The sequence below is a fragment of the Grus americana genome, chromosome 23 (genome assembly GCF_028858705.1).
Source record: "Grus americana isolate bGruAme1 chromosome 23, bGruAme1.mat, whole genome shotgun sequence".
Lineage (NCBI taxonomy): Eukaryota > Metazoa > Chordata > Aves > Gruiformes > Gruidae > Grus > Grus americana.
The window spans coordinates 3,172,012-3,194,203 of NC_072874.1; the positions used below are offsets into that span (position 1 = coordinate 3,172,012).

Here is a 22,192-nt window from a genome sequence, read left to right on the forward strand (position 1 = left end):
GGATCAGGACTAGTTAACAACAGTGCAGTGTGAGTAGCAACTCAGTCTCCTGTGATAACTTCAGCCCTGGAGTCACAGACTCCAAGAGGTATGACCCAGCTGTTAGGGTGGGGTTTTTCCCCACATGGAAATGTTTTGCTACACTGAAAGCTTGATTTATTCAGAGTGGAGATGCAATCTATTTTCCTTATTGCCACTGGCTTTCCCCAAAGTTTCCCTTCTCTTTATTGGAAAGTACTTAGTACCTAAAACCTTCAAAGATGCTAAAACCACAGGGGATGGTAAAACCACCGTCTTTACCACAGGCACTTTGCCTTTCTCACTTCCCCTGCAGCCTCAGGTGGCTTACAGTGCCACGCTGGCGCTCAACACAGTGGCACCTGCATTGAACGCAGCTGGTGTTTGCATGACAGGGAGTATGCCAGAGTTTCCCATTTTCAAAAACAAAGAATAATGCATTCTCGCTCTTATCCATACCCGAGTGACCTTGAGGATATGAAGTTTGTTTGTGAAAGTCATTGCTGGTGGAGGAGGGAACGGTCTGCTGAGGCAAATGCTGTTGTCTGCCAGGATTGGGAAACACCTTCATGTCCTAAGGGGGCAGGGGAAGGAGCCTCACAGTCATCTCCCAAATAATTGATAAATACTCTGAGGAAAGACTATTATAACACAATGTTTAAATAAGCATTTAATTAGGATTCCATTAGTATTAATATTGCTTTCAATTCCAAAAAAGTTAATTTCCACTTCTTTGCAGATATTTCAAAGTACAATATTAACTTCATACAAAATGAGCAATTAAGCAAACACCATTATTTCACATTTTACATTCTTCAAAAAATACAAATTCATATTTACTCTTTTTTGGGTTTTGGAGATGCTCTTCCTTTGGAAGTACTGTACCTGTAACTAACATCTTCACATTGCTCAATGTAAGCACATTTGTTCCCATGTTTCATAGTTAAATAAATTCCTTTAATACCATACACACATTCTTGAAAAACTGGGGTTCTTTATTTCATCATCTCCAAGACCATTGCCCAGCTCCCCATACGTGTCAAACAGCACAGAAGCAGTAACTCGACAACCTACGGTTCTCCTACACTTCCTGGTTCGACAATCATGCGGATGTCGATGCTGAAGACGACTTCGGTAACTAACCAGGCTCGAGGTTTGCACATCCCTGCCCGCCACACTGATGCTGGTCTGCGTGAAACAGAACTGCAACTACCGCTCTCTCTCTCCAAACAAGGGTCAGACAGATAGCTCCGGTTCAGTAAGCAAGTGGAAGGACACAAAGCTACACAGCAAGAAATACCAGCTACTGTAACTACGGTACTGCAAAAAACATACCCTTGATTTTGCTGAAAAAGATCATATGAAAAAAATTTCTTGTAAGAAAAAGTAGAAACTGCATTTATTTGAGAAAGTGTACACTGCATAATGAACCAAATTTTGGCCAGCTTGCACACCACCAAAAGCATGGTGTGGGATTTTTAAACTAGTTCCAAGAACACACACACTTAGACTATGTACACTACTACATAAATATCCAGTTTAATTTGCATTTCTCAGTGCAGACACAGAATCCAACTTCTAGAACATATGATATATCAAGACAAGATGCAAAAAAGTTAAAAGTTCAGCCCTGTCCATGAGTATCAACTACAGGTAACGTTTATAAAAACTTGACGTTGTTTCCAAAATAGGTTACGGAAAAAATAGTGTACCAATTTAAAACTATGCAATCAGAAATTTGTAGGGTTTGTTAAAGACATGCTTTTTTTTTTTTTTGCCTTACAGTCCAAACCGACTCTAGCAGTTCTGCCCAGCTAGCTCAGATCACTAATGCCAAGGACTTTTCACCCATAGATCTCAAAGCATTTTACAAAGACGAGTTTCAGTGTCCTCACTCCACAGGGAGGAAACCGAGGCACGGAGAGGTTAAGTGACTTGCCCAAGGCCTCTCAGCCAGTCAGCAGCAGAGCCAAGAATGTGACACCAAGATCCCGTCTGCTCCACGTCACCGACCTGGCTGCCGCTCATTTCAGTTGCTAGCTATGCTCCCACATATATCAGGAACAGCTTTTCATCACCAATCAACTCCAAGGGCAATTAATTATGCCTTAACTTCTCTCCCCCAGCAGTTCCACAACCAACAAGCCAGTCGTTAGTTCATTCTCCGAGCCTTATTTATAATTGGTGCAGGAAGAGTACTGTAAACAGTTTAACAATGTTGCTGCAGTTGCAAAAACAATATCTTGGATGACTGCAGAAGTGCCATCCTCCATGAAGTAAGGCAGATAACATGACATCAAAAACGATCGCAAAGACAAATTTTAAAGGTGCAACATGCCTGTTTCAGAACAGCTTGTCACTTCTGTTCGTACTCATGCGGCAGAACAGAGCGGAGGACAAGGGAGAAGGGATATACCCCAAGGAACACAGCAGTGTCCAACAGAAGTGACAAGCAGCCCACCAGAAAGCGCGAGAGAAAAGGCCTGCTAAAGCACAGTGCTCTCAGTGGAATATTTGCATAGATTGGACGTTTGCTAATGATGCATAATTTCTCTTGGGTATAGACAGGGAAGGGCAGTATGTCACTGAGCTAGTTACTATATATATTCAGTTAGACACAGACAGACCGACCACATGGGACAACGATCTTTAGCTACAAGTATTGCACCAAGTTAAGTGCTCATCTTTGCACACCCCTGTTAACTTTTACTCAGAGCAAAAATAAACTTTATGAAAGTATATACAAAAGAAATTGCAGCAATTGGGTTAAAGATAAAATAACCTAAAGTGCATTTTAGATACCAGTATGAGGTTCTGCGAACTAGTCTTTCCGGACACAGTCAGCATTACAGAAGTGCCCAGTTCGTACTTTGTTCTATATAATTCAGTACCAGCATTTAAACAGTGCTGATTTTCCATCCCTCCACCACCTACAAGCATGAGAAGCAACTTCTACAGCCTTCAACTGCACGCCAAGTCTGCTTGCTTGGGTCACTGCTCAGCGACTAGAGCTGTTGGTAATTAGACCCATTCTACATGTTTAAGCTTCTGCACCCACCTAGAAACTGTAAGTAACCAAGTAAACACTCACAAGCCACAAAACAGCAAAACCTTTAACACAGACCCAGAGCAGTGCAGTTTTGCTCCCTGACTGATAATTAAAGGGGTTTGTGAAATGCAGATTTTGCAGGGCGAGGGCACACTGTTCTCAGAGGCTCCAGCGTATTACAGAACATGCCCCTTTCTGGGAATCCAACATCTTACCAGATCTACAATGGTACAAACTCCCCCCCTTTATTAAAAATGTTATTGCGAATATGGTAAATGCTGGGGCAACAAGAGGAGAAGGACAGAAAATTCTCTGGCACTGAGGAATCTCAGGGCTTTGCTGCGACTGCCCTCTCTTGCCAGCTGCCACAGATCTCCTCCCATCCCCGGCAGCACAATGTTTGATCACACAGCACTGGGGATGATGCGAATGGCCACTGTGAAACACATCAGATACACACAGCATGGAACACTCTGGAAAGCAGATCAAGGATTACACAACAAAAGCACACATCTGTACAACACAATTGGGTGGGATGCACAGTCCATGGTGCAGCGGCCTCTGCATTCACAGAATCACGCTGCTCTCGCCTCATTACAAGCTCTAATTAGTTTCACCTAAATCGCAGCCTGCCTGATGCACATACAAGAGGGTAACGGCAAACCCAATGCACCTAAAAGTCAGCATAAACTTGGAACACATTGCTTTTCCTAGAACACACCAATAGAAAACAGTAGCTGTGAAGAGAAAACAGCAGAGAGGTTAACCTCTGATACCCACTCAGAAAGGATGCGTGCAGCACCTCACTGCTGCCAATTACCACACTTCCAAATTAGCTTCTGATTTCAAAGCCTTTGGTAGATTCTTCTACTCGTTTCTGTCACAAAGGAGTTTCTAAAGATGCTATATGGTCCAACCAGAAGCGTGCTTTAGGTGGACTAAGTCGCAAGAAGCAAAAGTAGCATGGAAAAACGCTTCCCTGAAGGACGGAAAGGCTCAGAAGTGGTTGCTAAATTCCTAATCCCTCAGCTGCCGCATCTGGTACTCTTGTCCGCATCAGAGAAAACCCCGCAGCTCCAGGGGGATCTACGTGCTCCCACATCAGCGGACTCTCTCACACGCACACATCCACTCACCCTCAAGTACCGCTGCCACACAACGACGCAGGAAAGGCGGAGGTCCCGGCAGCGGCCCGTGCCCCATGGGGACCTCCTGGGCAGCTCCAGCGCCACTCACACTCCTCCGAAGCAGAGCTCTACGCAGAGAGCTGGCAGGAGACTCATCCCTGTGAGGGCAGTTCCAGCCACACAGGCTTGAGACTCTCTTTTGCATTCAAAGCAGTTTGTGCTGCTGCGTAACCAAACTGCATCACAAAATGAAGCTGTAGGAGAAAACCAAAAGGGGCCACCATCTCGCTGCCCTCTAGGGATTACCACCACAAGAACAAAATATAAACTACTTTGTTAATCCGCGTTTTGTGGATGCGAACCTTATTGCTGCAGGACCCACATCCCCCTGCGATAGCACTGCACCACACGCCAACGCGCACAGAAACACGGTAGTGTGTTTCAGTTCAGCTGCTGCCCCCAAGCTCATCACTGCAATGACCAAAACGGAGCGCTCTGTGCATTCTTTGCGCAGCCTCTCCTCCCTCACATTTGCCCCAACGGGACAGTTTCACCCTCCTGCACCTAACAACTGGAAGCAAGTTGTCAGAGGTGAAAAGTGAGTTCCCTTCAGCCCATTTCCATCTGTGCTGTGACAGCAGATTCGCAAGGGAATAGCACACAGGATCACTTGAGCCGCTCTCTCAGCTAAGACTGTGACAGCGGTGTTGGCAAGTCTACACAGAGCGTGTCACAAGAGGGTTAGAAAACCTGCTAATCACCCGGTATCCTGGGGAGCTCTGGCTGCACTCAAACAATTCTCCCCCAGCAGGTACAGAGAGCAGCTTTGATCAAATACGAGTGAAAGATCTCTATCCACCAGGAGTTTGCATTCCTAAATTTAGTGCGCAGGACACTCCACATTAATTGGCTTACAGTCATTATCTTTGTATCTCACTAATGACAACACTGTAAACTGAATAAAGACTATTTAATATTCTTTCCTTTAACACAAAAGGACTGACAGCCAAAGCCAGAAAGATGGATAAAACACTATAAAATTACATCTTTTAAAATAATGCAGCATAAATAAACCATTTAGAATGAGACTGCATTTATTGCAACATTACAGGCTTTTTGGTGGAAGGGGGGTTTGTGTTTTATTTACCCTGAGTAGGTTAGAATATAGACTTTCAGTTTGATATGAAAAACTACTATGTTGTGTAAAATCTTTTAGTCAAGAAATAGCCCCGTGCACAAAAAGCTGGCATTGCAGTAGGTTGGAGGCAGATTCAGGCAGAAATTATATAGCTCAACAGAAAAAAGGAAGCATTTATGGACAGCTGAAGGATAGACTCACTGAATTCAAACTGAATTTATGTTGAATCAGTCTGAAAATTTTCCTAGAGTTGTTCCTGACAAAAGATGAGAGTAACCAGCAAAGGCACCATGCTCCTGATTAAACAGTCGTGGGGGTTAAAAGGATGACTTGTTTCTGAACAGAGCCAAATAAATCAAAAGAGCAGCAGGCACCAATCTGACTACATCTGGGACTCACTGCATCCTTCAAAGCCAGGCAAAGAAAACAGACTCTCAAGCCTGAGTAAGCAGGGGCTCCGATTGTGTTTCCATGTCGTGAAACAGTGTGTCTGCCACCACACTTTTAAGTCCTAATGAAATTAAATGAACAGATCTACCAGGAGCACAGGGTACTTGTGCTCTGCTGAAATAAACTCCCAAAAATTTCTGTAGGCTTTAGTAACAGCGTTAGTACAAAGCAAACCCAGGTATCAGCTCCCAACTCAGTGATGTGACAACTGCATTCCAATAAAATTGCAGATAAATGATCTTCTACAATAATGCCATTTTCTACTACAGCAAATTCCTTTCCTGGGCTCCCCTCATAGTGCATGGTTAGTATCAGACATAAGAGACAGAAGAAAATTATAGACCCAAGGAGTTGTAACAAAGACCCACTCGCTGCCAGTACCTTAATCCCAAACATAAGTGATGTGCAACTGGAGACAAACTAACCCCCCTTTTTCTTTTTAAAATCTTTTTGCACACGAGTAATCTTAACTTCTGTGTTCACATATGACAAGCAAAAGTGACAGACAGTGCAGCCAAAACAGTTCATATATAACTTAGCTTTTCCTTTTTTTTTTTTTCCTTTTCTTTTTTTAGATAGATTCTCAAAGATGGATGTACCTGGGATGTGACTAAGATGACATCTGTGAAGCAGAAATAAGCCACAAAACTTCCAAAGAGGAAGGAAAAAGAATTGATCCTTCAGTTTCTGCTTCTAAGGAGAAGGGTTTTACCCACCAGGTGCAAAGGAAAATCTGGAACATCTTCACTTAGAGAAGCTGCTATTCAAACCAATTTCTTCCTCGCCCTGCAGTAGTGCTTCGATTGGAATTATGTTAGATGGGGTTTCAGGGCTTTGGAGGGACAGGAAGTCCGATACATCCATGGCACTTAATGTTTCAGTCTGAGAGTCTGAAGGGCTAACTATCTGACTGCTCTGCCCACACGAAGGAGAAGGGGAAGAGGAAGGAAAGGTCTGAGGCTGCAGCTGGGGAGCTGGCTGCTCCAAAGCTTTTGAATCAGGCGAGGAACATTCCTTCTTAACGGTGGCTTTGTCCTTGGCAGAGTCTCGGCAGGCACACTGACACTGGCAGGCCTCCTCCTGCTTTATAATAATGACAGGAACACTGAGACCAATCTGCTGAACAGGGTTTCCTGAAGGTGAAACAAAGACAAAACACAATGGAACTACACAATTTCACAGCAGGGAGAGAAATAATCTTTGTTAAATTTAGATTGTATGCACCGTGCAGCAGAGATTATGCATTACTTTGTTCAAGCACAATGAATACCTCTAGCAGACGATAAATAAGAAAAAAGTGGCAGGTACTCTCTGATGATGAGCAACCTGTTCAGGCTGAATCCAGGCATTGGAAGTCTAAGTTTTTTTACATGGCACAGTGTGTCTCTTCTGAGAGCCATCGTAACTTTTACAGCATAAAACCCAATAAAGAGTGGCATTCAAACGCCCCAGTCCCTATGCACCAATGTTTGAAGATGATCATACAACATTACACCAACACAGGTATTTTCCTGTTCATTTTCTCTAGTCTTTCTTCTCCCATCTTGCTTCTCATGCTTCCTCCCCACTCTTCCTATGCTGCTCTACTTGCCTGGCTTCCTTTCTTTTTTAAAATTTAAATTTTAAACTTACCTGATCTCTCTTGACTCTGATTCATCTTTGCAATACAGTAACACTGTGTGGGAAGCATGTTATGGAACAGAACTTCTACAGTTGTGTATCATTTTGATTAATCTCACAGATAGCGCTTACCAAAAACAATTGCTAGAGAACTGATTAAGTTTACAAGTTTACTATCTGTTTCATGCCTTCCTTTAAAAGAACAAAACCAAAATATGTCCCTGCATTTCTGTCTTTTATTCTTCTAAGTGCCATTAAAATACCACTTTTATGACTACTGGATCTGATTTGTGAAGCTGATTATCTTAAAAGTTGTTAGAGCAACTACTACAGGACAGATCTCAGCACAAACCCATGAGTCTACAACAGACTGCACTTAAAACCTCAAGAAGATAAAAAAAAAAAGAAAGGATTCTCTTCAACTTTTCTGCAAGCAATAAAATCACCACAAATCCTGGTCAAGCTAACAGTACTACAAACAGAGAAAGGGAGAAAACCAAGTTCAGTGTCAAGCTTACCTGTGTTGCCAGCTACTGGTAATGCAGTGGTAAAAAAAACCTTTTCTACTACTTTTGGAACTTGTGGCTTTAAAGAGGGAAAAAAAAAAAAAAACAAGAAAAAAGCATGAGTTGATTCCAATCAAATATCTACTGTTCAAATTCTAAACAGCTGCAATCAAAAGATTCAAGAGAACACAGAGGAAAACTAGTAAAAAATTATAACATTTAGCTTGGTTCTGAGCAATGTTCTGGCTATCCCAAAACAGAGTATTAGCTCAGTAGTTTTAAAGATAGGGAGTAATCGCCCTCTCCACTACATGCTTGTTAACACAGCTTGTGGGTTTTGACAATCAAATGACTGATTTCTTAGAAAACTGCTGTGCTTGCTCATCTGCTTGTACCTGCTGCCGTTCATTCTTGACCATTCGCAACTGAGAAAGTCTAAAGGTGGCCACAGCATTCTCAAAGACAAGACACTGAAGTCTCAGCTGTCCAGATTTACTGGAGGACCAGAAACATTCTGTTTTCCCAGAAAACTTTTCATTATCTTTATCGGGCTAAATGAGGAAGAGACAGATTACAAAATGTCTCAACACAAACTACAGAATTTTTTGTGCTTCTACTTGTCAAAAGTAATAGGTTAAAACCCACATACATTCTCAGGCCATGTGGTGCACTGTCCTGGATAAACCAAGCTGATACCTGGTGTGAGAAGTCTGTCACTGGGGAAAAGCAGCAAGCAAGATTTTTCTGCACCCCGGATTTCTCTATCTATCCATTTTCTATTTATTTCTCTATCTATTCTAGGGGCTACATTGGTGACATGTTTATACATATTAAGATAAGCACTAAACAATCCTGCATCCTGGTTCGTATCTTACAGTCATAGGTTTGATCCCCTTCCTTTTCTAAAGCAAGGACTCTAGGAGGAAGAGGGATGGTTCACACTGTTTCAAAGCTGTGCTGGATATACTAACCATTTGTTCTTGGCTTTGTGGAGAACCAGTGGCACCATTTAAGATCCATTGTAAGTTTTGCTCTCCCATGACAATGCTGGACTGCAGAATAGCGGTGCTCTGAGAAGGTGTAATTGTTATTGTTGGATTACTGGTCAGAACAGAGTTCGCACCAACAGGCACAGTCTGAACTACAGCTGGCAGGGGCTCAGTGGCACTTGATGCCGTTGGGGCAGATGCCCCAGCAACCACTGAAAGTCCTTGTACAATGGGCTGTGGCGGTGTCTGAGTGTGCTGCAGGAAGTCTTGGTGACTGGCTGCAAACTGTGTGCTGTGAGGAACAGGCACTTCTGGGGATTGTAAAACAGTTGCAGGATTTCCAAATGCAGCTTGCTGTGAGCTGGTTCCTATGGAGGAGGGAGCAGCAGGTGCTGCCGAGGCTTGTAGTGCTGAATGTGAAGGCTCAGAGATGCCAAGCTGCAGTACAAGCGGAAGAGACAACGATGTCGAGTCTCCTGCAGAAGGCGGAACAGCAGTAACTGAGTCTGCATCACCATTAAAACCTTCAATCAAGGCAGCTGCCAAAAGAAACAAAGAAAAAATATAAATATATCAGTTCTCATAAGATCTCAATAAACAACTTTTTCAATTAACTTATCAGCTAGCTGATGGACCTTTGTTAAGTAAAGCATTACCACTTTCACATCTTCAGACTAGTGCTCAAAAAATATTACACTAGATGGTGAAATCTAAAAGTAGGTCCAAATTCAGGAAGCTAGTAACACTGAATACTATACACAAGTTACTCAGCCTCATTAGCTCTCTCCAAGAAGCCTTTTTATCAGTGGGTTTGTGCCGCTACGCCAAGAGAGGAAGCTTGAAAACAATGCTTATGTGGAAAGCCCAAGAGCATCAGTGTCAGCTTTGTACGACAGCGTGCTGCAAATAGTCAGTTCCCCTGTCACTGTCTGAGTGTTACATTGTCTGTGAATGCAATGCATTTCAGCACAGAACAACTTCAACACTGCAGTTAAAGTTCTGTTTGATACCTAAAGCTACGTGGGGCAGTAATCTTCAGTCTGAAATGCTGAATTAAGCACATGCACGCAGAGGGGGACAACTGTCCAACAACTCTCTCAAAATAGTGCAGATACAATTTGTACCTGTCTGCTGAGAGTCGTCCTGATTTGCAGTATGATCTGGGCTCTGGAACATAGACTCAAAGATGCTTGCTGGTGAGATTGTGCTAAGGTCTTGTCCATGTGTCTGGCAAATAGAAAATAAAGAGGAAAACATCAGATAATGCTATACCTCAGGTTTCCATAAACTTTGCACAAATCCCGGTCAAGCAGCATATGAATGTCAGAAATACCTCTCCAATTAACCAGCCACCTTCAGGAAAGGCGGCATATTTCACTTAACTTGTTTTTGTTAGCCACAATCAAATTGACCAACATAATGAGCAAATCCTTACAAAAATAAACAAGTCCTTCAGAAGTAAAATATATTCTTCTGCATACATACTTTGTTTACCCTTATTTCTTGTAATACTGTGTTAGAAACAGAAACAGATATCAATTTGTTCTTGGCTTTTGTGAAACCTTTTCTGAAGCAGAAACAAAATAGCTCTGCTTAGATTATATCCTGGACTATGCACTACCATCATCCACACTGCTCTAGGAACAGAATATATTAGAAAGCTGCAGACTGTTTCCGCATCAAAGCACAAAAGAATGACAGTCTCATCAGTATATAATTTTCCTCTATGTAAAATTTAAGCTCAGTCAACAATTATCAATAAGCAAGAACACTGTTACAGTAAAATCAGATGCAGAGCCTTTAAAACCAGGTTGAATTAAGCACTGCATATTTTGGAGGAAAACCTCTCTCAGTTATTCTGTTCTTAGATAGAAATATTTATTTTTTTGTTCCAACATTCCAAAGAGGATGACAATCATATGTCACATTTACAGGCTCAATGTGTAAGAAAGACATTTTTTGTCAAGAGAGCGCTTCCTGCAAACTGCCACAACAGAAAAAAAAGCCACATTCAATGCATCTAAAACAATTCCATCCAAAGTCACTTATTCTTTCAAAGACTACATCTCCTCCACTAGCGAAATGAGCCTAAAGCAGAGCCTGCTGGAGGCCTGGACAAGTGAAACAGAAGCAACCAGCCACACATATCTAATCTGCTGTGTTCTAGTTGACAGGACAAGCACATTGGCAGAAAAAAGCAAAACTCAAGTTACAGGCGAGGCAATTCTGGGACAGTAACTCACTGGATTAGAGTTCTCCCGCAATTCTGAATCTGTTGATATGAGGCTTAGGTCACTCAGACAAAGTGAGTGGCTTGTATCCTGTGAAGAAGAAGAAGAAAATGAGTTCTATATTTTTAAAATGGTGTCAGAAATATTTTAAATTACTTTTTAGAGCCCATATAAGTCTGCCTAGGTAGAATTTTTTTTACCTATATGCGATCCAAGTCTCAGTTCTAAAATCAAACAAGCAATATTACTAAGCAAATGTTGTTTAGTAGATAGCAAGGATACTTAACATCTCTTTCCCATTACTTCCAAAAAATTAAATAATCTAGAATTTTAAATTGGCACAGGAACAAATCAGCCTATAGAAAAATAAAAAAACCCCAAACCTTAACAGTTAGTATTTATTTTACATCACACATTTATTACATAGCCTTGACTAAAGCATAAGAATCTACAGGGAAAGCATGGTAATATATATAATTGCCTATAAACTTGTGTTAGTACTTGGCATACTCGTCAAAGTAGTAGCAGCCCAACTGTTAATTTTAATGTCGTTAAAATTAATAGACAGATTCAGACGAGCTTTTCTAAATAAAACTTGATAACCAAATACCATGCTAGAAGTTTCAGAAATACTGATCCCTCAGTCCATTAACAGCACACTGTAAACACAGCATATGAGAATAAACCCTACGCTGCCACCTTGAATGCCAGAATTTCAGAACTGAAATTGAATTCTTAGTTCAAAAAAGAGAGGCACCTGTAAGTTTCTTCATGGGAGACGGAGCACCAAGTAGTTACAATTCCCTTAGAGAATCCCAGCCTTAAACATTACACCTCTAGAACAAGCTACAGACCAAATAATTTCTTTCCCAAAGTATGGTTTTATCTCCATCTAAGACAGAAGCTTTAGGAAGAAGCGCTACTAACCTCAGATACATTGTTATTGGGAAGTGCATTATAGGAATGTCCTTTCTCATGACCTTTCATGTGACTCTTGAGACTATACTGTGTACTAAAAGTCTTCTCACAGCCATTACTGGGACAGAAGAAGGGTTTCTCCCCTATAGGCAGCACAAAACACAAACTTACAAACACTATACGAGACACACACCTCTACAACATATAGGAGAATGGTAATATTTTACACAAACAAGATTGCATAATGTCACTTCACACATTCAGCGTTCTTGGGAGTCTTGCAGATAAAAACTTCCATTTTACCATGTGAACTGACACAAGACCACATTTAATTTTTATCCATCATTACTGATACATTTGTGAAACACTCATGGAATTCAAGACCTGTCAAGCACAAATAGAAGTGCATAAATGGAATATTGGGGATTGCCCCGAATCAGATGCAGGAATTTGCATTTGGCCTTGTCAAACTTCATGAGGTTGGCATGGGCCCACTCCTCCAGCCTGTCAAGGTCCCGCTGGACAGCATCCCTTCCCTCAAACATACCAACCGCACCACTCAGCTTGGCATCGCCCGCATATTATATGTAAGTATAAATACATAGTAGGATTCTGAGAGTTAGTATAAACTGAATAACCTCAATTAAAGAAAAAACCAAACTCTTGGGACTTACCAGTATGTGTCCTAACATGTGTTTTAAGGTGGTGGCTTGCAGCAAAAGCCTTTCCACAGCCGTCATGCTCACACCTGAATGAGGCATCACAGAAGAGTTAGCATCAGGCTGCTTTGATGCATTAGTTAACAACCTTAGATCACGCTTTCCAATAGTCCAGGACTCTGGAAAGCAGGCCTAATGCTAGTCGGTGTTAGTAATCGGGTATCTCCCAACAGCTGCTGTGGATGCTACACAGACTACAGCAAGGCTCTGAACAGGACTTTAAAATTCAAGCATGAAGTCAGCATTCGGGGGGGGGCTCCTTCATGGAATAAACATTGCATCACAGCAGAGAAGCAGCAATGTTTTAAAAGCATGCTCATCATGGCACACATTTATGTTTACAAAAATAGCTTGACTGTTCTTGTCTTTGAAGACAGTCATTTCACCCACGTTTATAAGCAACTGAGGGAGCTCTAGAACAAACATGCTCAAATGCTAGTTGCCTTCATTTTTTTTTTTTTTTTGAGAATAGCTTTTCATTCAGGACAGTAACAACTGCCTTTTGGCACAGGTGGCCCATTACATAAGTCCCAAGAAGTAAAAATTGCCATCCAGCAACTTACCGAAATGGCTTTTCTCCTGTGTGTGTTCGAATGTGCTTCCTCAGGTCACTGTGCGTTGTGAAATATTTACTGCAGCCTTCTGATTCACAGTTAAATGTTTTCCCTGTGTGAAGCCTCTGATGTGCTTTCAGCCTAAAAAGTATGCCAAAAAAATCCCTCTTACGACTTGTAGGATGAGACAGTCCCTAGCTGAGGCAAGCCAGTCATTCATTCAAACGTGCGGGACAGGATCAAAGGCGTAACACAGCCTGAAGTGAAGGTAACTAGCTTACGGGAGTAACCAACACTGCTTCCAAAGTCCTCCAGCAAATCTGAGAATTCTTTGTGTTTGTGCACCATCGCCAATACCATTGTAATATAAGCAAGCTAAGTTTGTTATCATAGGTTCTGTCATCCTACTCTTGGTATAGCATTTCCACATTTTGGGGGGTTTATATTCATATCTGTACCTGGAAGCAGCATAATAATTGCATTCAGACAGAAACAAAAAGTAGATGCAACTTGCAGAACAGCAACAGCCACATCTACAAGGGGAATAGGCAGAGACTTCCTACCTGTACAGTGTATTGAATGCCTTTTCACAGCCCTGCACATCACATTCAAACGGCTTTTCCTTAGTGTGCACTCGAACATGGATTTTGAGGCTGTAGGAGGTAAGAAAGGCCTTGCCACAGCCTTCTTGATTGCAGACAAAAGTGTATTCCCCACGATGTGTCTTTTGGTGAGTGCGCAGGTTTCCAGCAGTGCTATAGGTGCGTGGACAGCCCTCAAAGGTGCACTGGTATCTCTTAACCTAAGAGACAAAAAAAGCTGCACACTTAATTTTTAAGCATTTCTGGAATCCTGACAGGGTAAAACTGCAGTTAAACATCAAAGACAATGGAACAGATTTTGAACCCAAAGGCAAAAATAAAAAAAAAATGCCATTTAATTATCAGGTAACAATATTTCTGCTGCACTATCTGAGGAAGGATGGGACACACTGGAAAGGAGGCTGACCTTATAGAAGAATAGTAATCTAACAGAAGGGGGGGAAAGGAAAAACATAATTCAAAATGTTTCTAGCTAAAAGTTTGATAAAATAGTTGGAAAGAATGTTAACAGGCTATTAAATCTATCTGCTAATTCCATATGTAGCACTCAGGTACTTCTGGCTGAGCTACTTATTTGTGGAGACAGAAAACAAAGGAAAACATACTTTCACAACCTTTAACCCTCGAAAGCACTGCCCTGTGTGCTGAATTCCCATTAACACCTTGAATGAGAACTATAGTTTTCACCATCTTCTATGGTCTAACCATCAGTCCGTTTATTACTTCATTTTATCTCAAAAGCAGCCTTCCTTGTGCTTTGTTCTTCTCTTCCGTTGTTCTCTGAAATAGTCAATGCCTGAAGTGTAATGAATCAAACAAGGTGCTTTACATCAAAAGGCAAGTGTTACAGATTTCTCAGCCAGCTATCTAGATCCCCAGGAAACAATTTCACACCAAACTAGATCTGGTAGCCTTCCCAGCTTCTGCAACAGGCAGAAAGAGACCACGTAGAAACTTCCAGTGTGCAAGTCATAACGCTTAATTAAATCTCATTCTCTCTTGTGAAGTAGAAGGAATAAGCCATCTGATATGCTTGAATAAATCTGTCTTCAACATTAATTATCAGACTGATGGCTTTCATTTGACTGTTGCAGTTGAGAAACCTTAACATCTACATGTGATTACAGAGCCCGAGAGGAGCTGATGGTTGACAGGCAAGAAGCAGAAGAGTATTCCAGAAGATGTTGACTTGAAAGTGTTTAGAAAGGCAATGCAAACTCACAACAGAGGAGCAGAAACTTGCAGATTTAGTATTCTAACAACTAGTCAGGAAGATAATATAGCAGCAAGCAAACCAGCAGTTTTCCTCTTTTCCAAGGCACAAAACACCTATCTCAGAGCACCCAGTATTATTGCTTAGAAAAGGCTGCAGACGGTCTTCAAAAAAACGGATACTGAATTGGGGGTTGATACCAAGAGAACCAGATGAATCTATATATAACCGATGTGTGACTCTTATGGGTTTCTACCCATCTCACAGCTCAACAACTGTTCTTTTTTTAATTTCTATACACCCATCAGAAAAGAGCATTTGATAATCAGGGTCCTTTACTACCACAGCTTGGAAGCCAAGAACAGAATAACATGGGATGCCCCAATCTATTGTTAGGTAAGTATAAAATCACTTTATTTGAAGTCATGCTCCTCTCAGAATAACAGGAATTTAGGCAGATGTGTTAAGAAGGAGTAGCACCAAAACTACATCATTCTTGGTGTGCCTAATTAAGAACTGAATATTTTTTAATCCTTCCATAGAATAATTTGATTAATGCTTTGTGTAATATCACATAAATGAAAGAAACAATGGGCCCTCAGTAAAACTGCTATGAGATTGGTAAATGGCTCTCAAACACGTTTGTGTTTTGTCCAAAATTTGTCTCCTGTTCATGTACTACAATGGCACAAGAATAAAGACAGTCAAGGGGATCTGGAGCACATTCTTTATTATGCTAACAGTTGTTGGCACTGTTGAAGACCATATCAGTGCTATAAGGTCCAAAGGAAGGTACACACCTTCAGGTTGCGTTTCTCAACTAGTCGAAGTAACAGCCCTTAACCGTGTCAATTTGAGCCACGTTGCTCAGCATTTCCTCTCATCTGCTACTAGATCCTGTATCAAGCATGTGAGAACTGAGGCACCCAAAGAATATTTCATTACATGCTTTCACTCCTCTCTCTCTGTATACAGGTTTAAGGCCTTCATAACATTAACGACAGAGGTAGAGTCTAAAGCACTAAGGCACACATCTCAGGGTTGTAACAATCAGGTTACTCAGACCCAGGCTCTGCCTGCCCAGATCACCACCTCTAGAATAAGGGCAGCTTGGGGAAACAGCTCTTTACTCAGGGCAGGGATTTCAGGTAACTAAACACATCATCCCAACAGCTTCCCAGGAAGCACTGCAGTCATAGAGTGCCCTGGCACGAACTCACACCAGGTATAATTTGGGATCTAGATGGCTCTCCATAAGGAAAGAGAAATAAATAGTATCTCAGTTACTGCCAACCTATTTTGTAGGGGGCCCCTTTAAGAAAGCTTTATAAAATCTGAGCATATAGGACCTGAGTAATCTCTTGTGTAGTCTCAAATCCATAGTCTCTTGTTGATACCACAACAATAGGCTGGCACCTACCTTCCCCTTCCTTTGGTAAAACCTTAGTATTTGGAGAATATTAAAGCAGGTTAGACATACAAGAGATCCTTGCACAGACCATAGAAATGTCATAACTATAAGGCTAGAAAGATGTAAGACAACTACAAAATAACTAGTGGTAGTTTTCATTTTGGCTAGTACTGAATTCAGTTCCTGCCTCTTACATATAGTTGATGTTAACAGCATATTGCTAAGTAGAGATGAGTTTTCCAAGCTATTTATTATCGACACTTGTTTTACTACTCGATTAATCCAGGGAGAAACTTTATTCTCAAATGCAGACTTGAACAGACAAATTACACATCCATGATCCAGTTCTCCATACTTTTCCAATTTCACATGACAGATGAGAAACAACATTATCCCACAGAATTGTAACTACCATGAAAAACATTTAGCTATTGCAAAATACAGTAGGGCAGGAAAGGATAGCAGAAAGAAATTGCAGATGGAAAAAGAACAAGTATAAAAAAGCATTTTGTCCCAGTAAGATTGGGAGAAAATTACCCATACTAAGTGGCTTATCAAAAACTACAGTTCACGAGCCTTAGTGCCGAAATCCAAAAACTTTTCCTTTTTCAAAATATCTTGCCCTGTTGAAGGGCCACTTCTTCCAACCCTCACTACACTCCCATTGAACAAGGGACACTGTGGATTTGTTTGTGGCTGTTTTGTTTTTATATAGGAATGGGGAAGAGGACCTACTCTACACTTCACTGTAACATGAAATTCACAATACAGAGCAAATTCTTGCTAAACCTTTCTCCTCCTGTGATCCAAGGTCTCCTATAAAGCATTTACTTACTACATATTTGCTAGTCCAGAAATACATGTGTGCTAAAGCAATGGAAGTGGTACATTACACCAAAGCCAGCAGTTAATGTTTGCATCTGATTCTCCCTTGATTTTGTACAAGACAGTAAAAAGAGGAAAGATGAAAAAACATCAAGTGTTTAAATTGAACAAACGATCTAAATGATATGACCAACAGTAACTTGAAGAGGAAGAGATTTTGGAGGTCTTCACATTTTTTACCTAGTCACTCAGCATTGTTAGAAGCACCAGACAGAGAAGGAAACAACAATTTCACTGTAAAGTAACTTGCCCTTAATTTATAGTTCAAATCAGGTAAAAGTTATCAATAAATATCTAAGCATTACACTACAGTTACAACATCATTGAGAAGTTTGGTTGTGTTGAGTCAGCCCAAACACAAGAGCATAGATGGATAACACAGATACAAGGTCAGAAAATACATTTTGTTATAGGAACGTACGTTATCTTCACCAGGATCACCAGAGTCAGTACAATTTACAAGTAATCACTGAAGGAAGTGTTCCCTGTTAAGAGTTTTAAAGCAGCTGGAAATTAACATTTTACATACTGCATTACGGGGCATTCTCCACAGTACTCCCCATAACATGCAAGCAATCTGACACAGGCATGAACTACCTAAAAATCAAGCGAGGAGTCTGCTAAGCTTTCTAGGTGTTTACATTTAGGTCTAGAAAGTGAAAGAAAAGGTGAATATTAATTATAGCTTAAGGATTTGGTTCCTAGCTGCCTACGCACAAGTTTAAAGGAAGATGGCAGTAACACTTTCAGTTTAATGGCCTAAACTACGACAAAGGCCTTGCAGCGCTCCCCCTTTTCTCAAAGGCCAAAGCTTTATTTCACAAATTATTCTGAGAAGGATACCGCAGACAGAAGCAATACTACCACCATGTTCTAAGCAAAACAAAACTTTCTGTAAAGCAGCAAAGCATTTAATTCTCTTTTCACATTAGGAACACTAGCACATCAAATAAGCACTGATTATACACATAAAATTACATAGATATTGACCATGAAAGACTTGCAGTTACAGCAGCAAGTACTCAGGACTATCACCATACATAAGCAACAACAACAAAGAAACATGGCAGCAACAGGAAAAAACCACAGATGGCTGGGATACGAAGTGTACAGAAGCAAGTGGCTTTGAAGACAAAGGCTGTGGCTGCATCACATACGCTTTTTGCAATGGACAGTGTGCTGTCTCTCCCAAGGAGATGCACCAGAGGGAAGCTAGAAGAGTCTTAATTAAGCATTTACCTTAGAAGTAGGAACTCATTGTCCAATAATCAACAAGACTGGCAAAAGCAGAGCCTGACACACCGTGCCAGTTTGCTCAGTTTGCCTTTAACTCATCTTGAGTTTAAGAGATTCCCTTTAAATTGCTGATTTTTCTATGTCATCATTGAACAAAAATATTAATGAATTTGAAATACAAGACTATAATCACATTTATTCTGACAGACAAAATTACAGTGAGAGAAGTACAACATAACAAAAGGAAGTTAAAGGTAATTAATGAAGTATAAAAGCCTCTTTTGCTTCATAAATGTCTAACACTGATCTGAAAATTTAAGACTTTAAACAGTTATCTCAAGTATTAGAGCTGCTACAGATGTTTTGGAAGTACCAAAAAATTGGACTGCTGACATTTTGAGATAAGCCAAATGTTCAGGGGTTTTAGAGCTTTCTCCTCCCCATCTCCAGACAGCTTATCAAGCATTTCAAACAGCAGGACAAAAAGGGCTTTGACAAGATGAAGTGTCACATATGCTTAGGGCTTATTTACACCACACTCAAATTAGTGTAACTTCTCCCCCCTGCAAATTAATTTAAGAGATGGAAAATAAACTCAGATAAAGAATTTCATTACAAAACGCCAGGTCTTACAAGCCTTTTTTAAAAAGGAAAGGTGAAGAAATAAAATCAGTTTAATTGCTTGTGCAGTCTTCAACACCTGTTTAGCTAGCGCACGCTGTTCTCAGACACTACAGATTGCAAGCTTATTATCCTAAAAAAGAAAAGAAAGTACTGATATGACTGACATACCAAATTTAAATATTTTAGCAGCTGCTGTATCTTACCTTCTTAGCTGCTAATAGGAACAATAACTGAGCAAAAGGAGTTCCTTAGACTGAAGTGGGCTTATTGAGCAAACTCAGTCCAGAAGTTCCGTAATTGCAGAGCTGACCTCCTACAGCCCCATTTCCTTGCTGCCAAGCGAGCGATAATGAAGGTTCATTGCTAATCTAAATTATTCAAAGCGTTCAAATCCAGCTTCCTTTCTCAGCAAGGGCTCATTTCTGCAATTCTCTCTTACACCGAGTATCAGTTACACATGTAGTTGATACTACTACCGCTGACACTAGCAAAGACACTTGTATAGATCACCCCTTCTTTAACTCAGAAGGGCCAAAAAAGGAGCACAAAGTTGTCACTGCATTGGTATTTCAGTCAACTTTGCATGGCTTTTGTACCTAAAAAGCGAGAACCCCAAGTCAGTCTGTACAAGCCCTCACCACTTTGCATGCAGGTAGAATTCATTAGGGAAACAGAATTAAAAGTAATCACCATTTTAAATACGTAAGCTGACTTAAGCTTTCAAAATACAGCAGAAGACAGTTTAAAGTTTCCCTTATTTTCTTCTCACAGCTTCCCTGTGAGAGACACAATAAAGATACAAGTAATTTTAAGTTTGGCATCTTCAGTTGCGTACTTTAGCTACTGCCAACAGTCTGGAATTTAACCTGTAACTTGGATGCGCTTTTTTCAAGAACGTGGTTAACCACAGAACAACAGGGTTCACGTTCTTTTTAGTTATCTCTGAACTCAGGAAATAATTGTCCAACCAAAAGAAAAATAAAAGACTACTAAAATCACACACACTACTAATATAAATGCATTTTCAGTACCATATTCTCCTGCTATCTAGTGTGTTACCACATGTCAAAAAGCGCTTCCTGGCTGCTTCATGAGAAAAGCAGCAGGATATTAGAGTGAAAACTGATGACGCTTGCAGCTTTGCTGCTGACCCACTACACGACTGTGGGAAACGGTTATGCCTATCACCACAAAGCATTACTATCGCTGCAAGTAACGGCAGATTTAATGGACTGTAATTCACTCTGCTTTAAGAACAAGGGAAACTTGTGTCTGTCTCCCAGCAAACAGCTTTAGAAAAACACATTTTCAAAGCATTTAAGGTCACCAGGTGAAAAAGCACTCACAATACACATAAAATTCAGAATCACATTTAGCTACTTACTTCTTTAAGCTTAGTTTCTGGGCATTCAGACTGCAAAGTGAGTGTTGCTCCTTCGATATTTCTTGGCATAGGAGTTGAACCAGGATTTATTGTTAGATGAATCTGATCTGGAGAAATAATATGTTGCACATAACCCTGGGACATTCCTTCATGATCTGCTATTAAATGAAATCCTTCTTCGTGACCCTCGGGTAAAAAAGGCAAGTGATCACCACACTGTCCTTCATCCTCATCATCTTCCAATACACTGTGGTCCTGCTCTATTAGAACAGTTGTCCTGTCATAGACCGTCCCAGACGATGAAGAAACCAGCCCGTTTTTATCAGCAAACCTCATCATATTGTCATCTTGGGTTAAATCGTCTTCCTCTGCTTCATAGTAGATAACGTTGCCTTCAGGACTGTTCTCCCCCATGGCTCACCGCCTCTCAGTGCGATATCATCAAGTTAGACCGTAGCGACTCATCTGCAACACAAGGACGGGCGGCGGGGTCAGGCGGCTCTGCCCCGGCCAGGCCAGGCCCCCCCGCTCCGCTCGCAGGCACAGCGCCACCGGGCAGGTACCGCGCGGCCCCCGCCACCCACCTCAGCCTCAGGGCGGAGGCGGAGTAGGCGGTGGCGGAGGAGGCGGCGGCGGAGGCCCCGGGCGGTGCGCCGCGGCCCCCGCCCCACGGGCCGGGAAAGTCGTCCCCTCCCTGAGCGCGGCGCTACCCCCGCCCGGCCGCGTACTGCCGCACCGCCCCGCGGAGAGCCACCACCGGGGCCTGCACGGGACCGCACCGCCCCCCAGCCCAGGCACCGAGAACGCGGCCCCGCCGCGCCCCAGCCGGCCCCGCCGCGCTCACCGAGCTCCCGGCAGCGGCGGCACCTCCTTCCCCGCCCCAGCGGCACCATGATTACCAGCACATTCACTTCCGCTTCCGGCCGCGCACGGCCCGACGGGAGAGCCGCGCCCACCGCGAGACCTCACGGGAAGGGGCGGGAGGCGGGGGAGGGGGCTGCGCCTGCGCGCTTCGGCGACGGCTGTGCCGGGCCGGCCTGCCCGCCCCAGCGGGACCGCGGCCCCGAGCGCCGCCGGGCCAGAGGGCGAAGGGGACGGGGGTGACCGGGGCAACAGGGGCAACAGGCCCCGGGGCGGGAACGGGCCGCCAAGGCCCTGGCCCGGCAGCCACTGCAGCAGAGGAGAGACCGCGCACGCAGCCAGTGTGAGAAGGGATTTATAGCGTGGAAGCGCTGTTACACGATAGGAAAAATAACCATTTCAGCCGCAAGCGGCACAAGTTCAAAGTAGGGCACGCAAAGCCAACTTTTCCTTGATATTCCATTTTTACCTCAGCATTTTCAAAAGCGGGCCTTGGGCTGCCCACGGGACGGGTCTGGCGACGGACAGCGAAGGCCCTCACGCGTTATTCGGCGTTTTCAAACTCCGGGGCAGAGGCCGCCGTTCTCCCAGCAGCACCCACCTCTGCCCCGCGCCCTCCGCACGAGCTGTTTTCAAAATAACCCGTTCTCTTGCAGT

At 42.4% G+C, this 22,192-nt stretch overlaps 2 protein-coding genes across 4 annotated transcripts in view; one reads left to right on the forward strand and one right to left on the reverse strand.

Moving 5' to 3' along the window:
- Nucleotides 1–22,192, forward strand: part of UTP11 (UTP11 small subunit processome component) — a 261,807-nt gene that overhangs the window by 162,220 nt on the left and 77,395 nt on the right. The gene's annotated exons all lie outside the window — the stretch shown is intronic.
- MTF1 (metal regulatory transcription factor 1) lies at nt 663–21,627 on the reverse strand. 3 transcript variants are annotated; one of them, XM_054802139.1, is made up of 11 exons: nt 21,519–21,627; nt 20,675–21,139; nt 13,883–14,121; nt 13,329–13,460; nt 12,721–12,794; nt 12,056–12,189; nt 11,141–11,218; nt 10,022–10,124; nt 8,880–9,436; nt 7,921–7,987; nt 663–6,915 (listed from the first exon to the last, which is right to left on the reverse strand). In XM_054802139.1, the coding sequence occupies exons 2-11, from the start codon at nt 21,086–21,088 to the stop codon at nt 6,527–6,529; spliced, it is 2,187 nt and encodes a 728-aa protein (XP_054658114.1). In that variant the 5' UTR covers nt 21,089–21,139; nt 21,519–21,627; the 3' UTR covers nt 663–6,526. The 3 variants fall into 3 exon arrangements, with proteins under 3 accessions (XP_054658114.1, XP_054658115.1, XP_054658116.1); XM_054802140.1 differs by having other exon boundaries at nt 21,586–21,624; XM_054802141.1 differs by lacking the exon at nt 7,921–7,987.

Excerpts from the sequence above, each read along its gene's own strand:
- MTF1 (XM_054802139.1), bottom strand. The coding sequence starts at position 21,088 with ATGGGGGAGAACAGTCCTGAAGGCAACGTTATCTACTATGAAGCAGAG. Across the intron at positions 14,122-20,674 it reads CAGAAACTAAGCTTAAAGAA|GTTAAGAGATACCAGTGCAC; the intron begins GTAAGTAGCTAA and ends TTTGTCTCTTAG. Across the intron at positions 13,461-13,882 it reads GCATTCAATACACTGTACAG|GCTGAAAGCACATCAGAGGC; the intron begins GTAGGAAGTCTC and ends CATACTTTTTAG.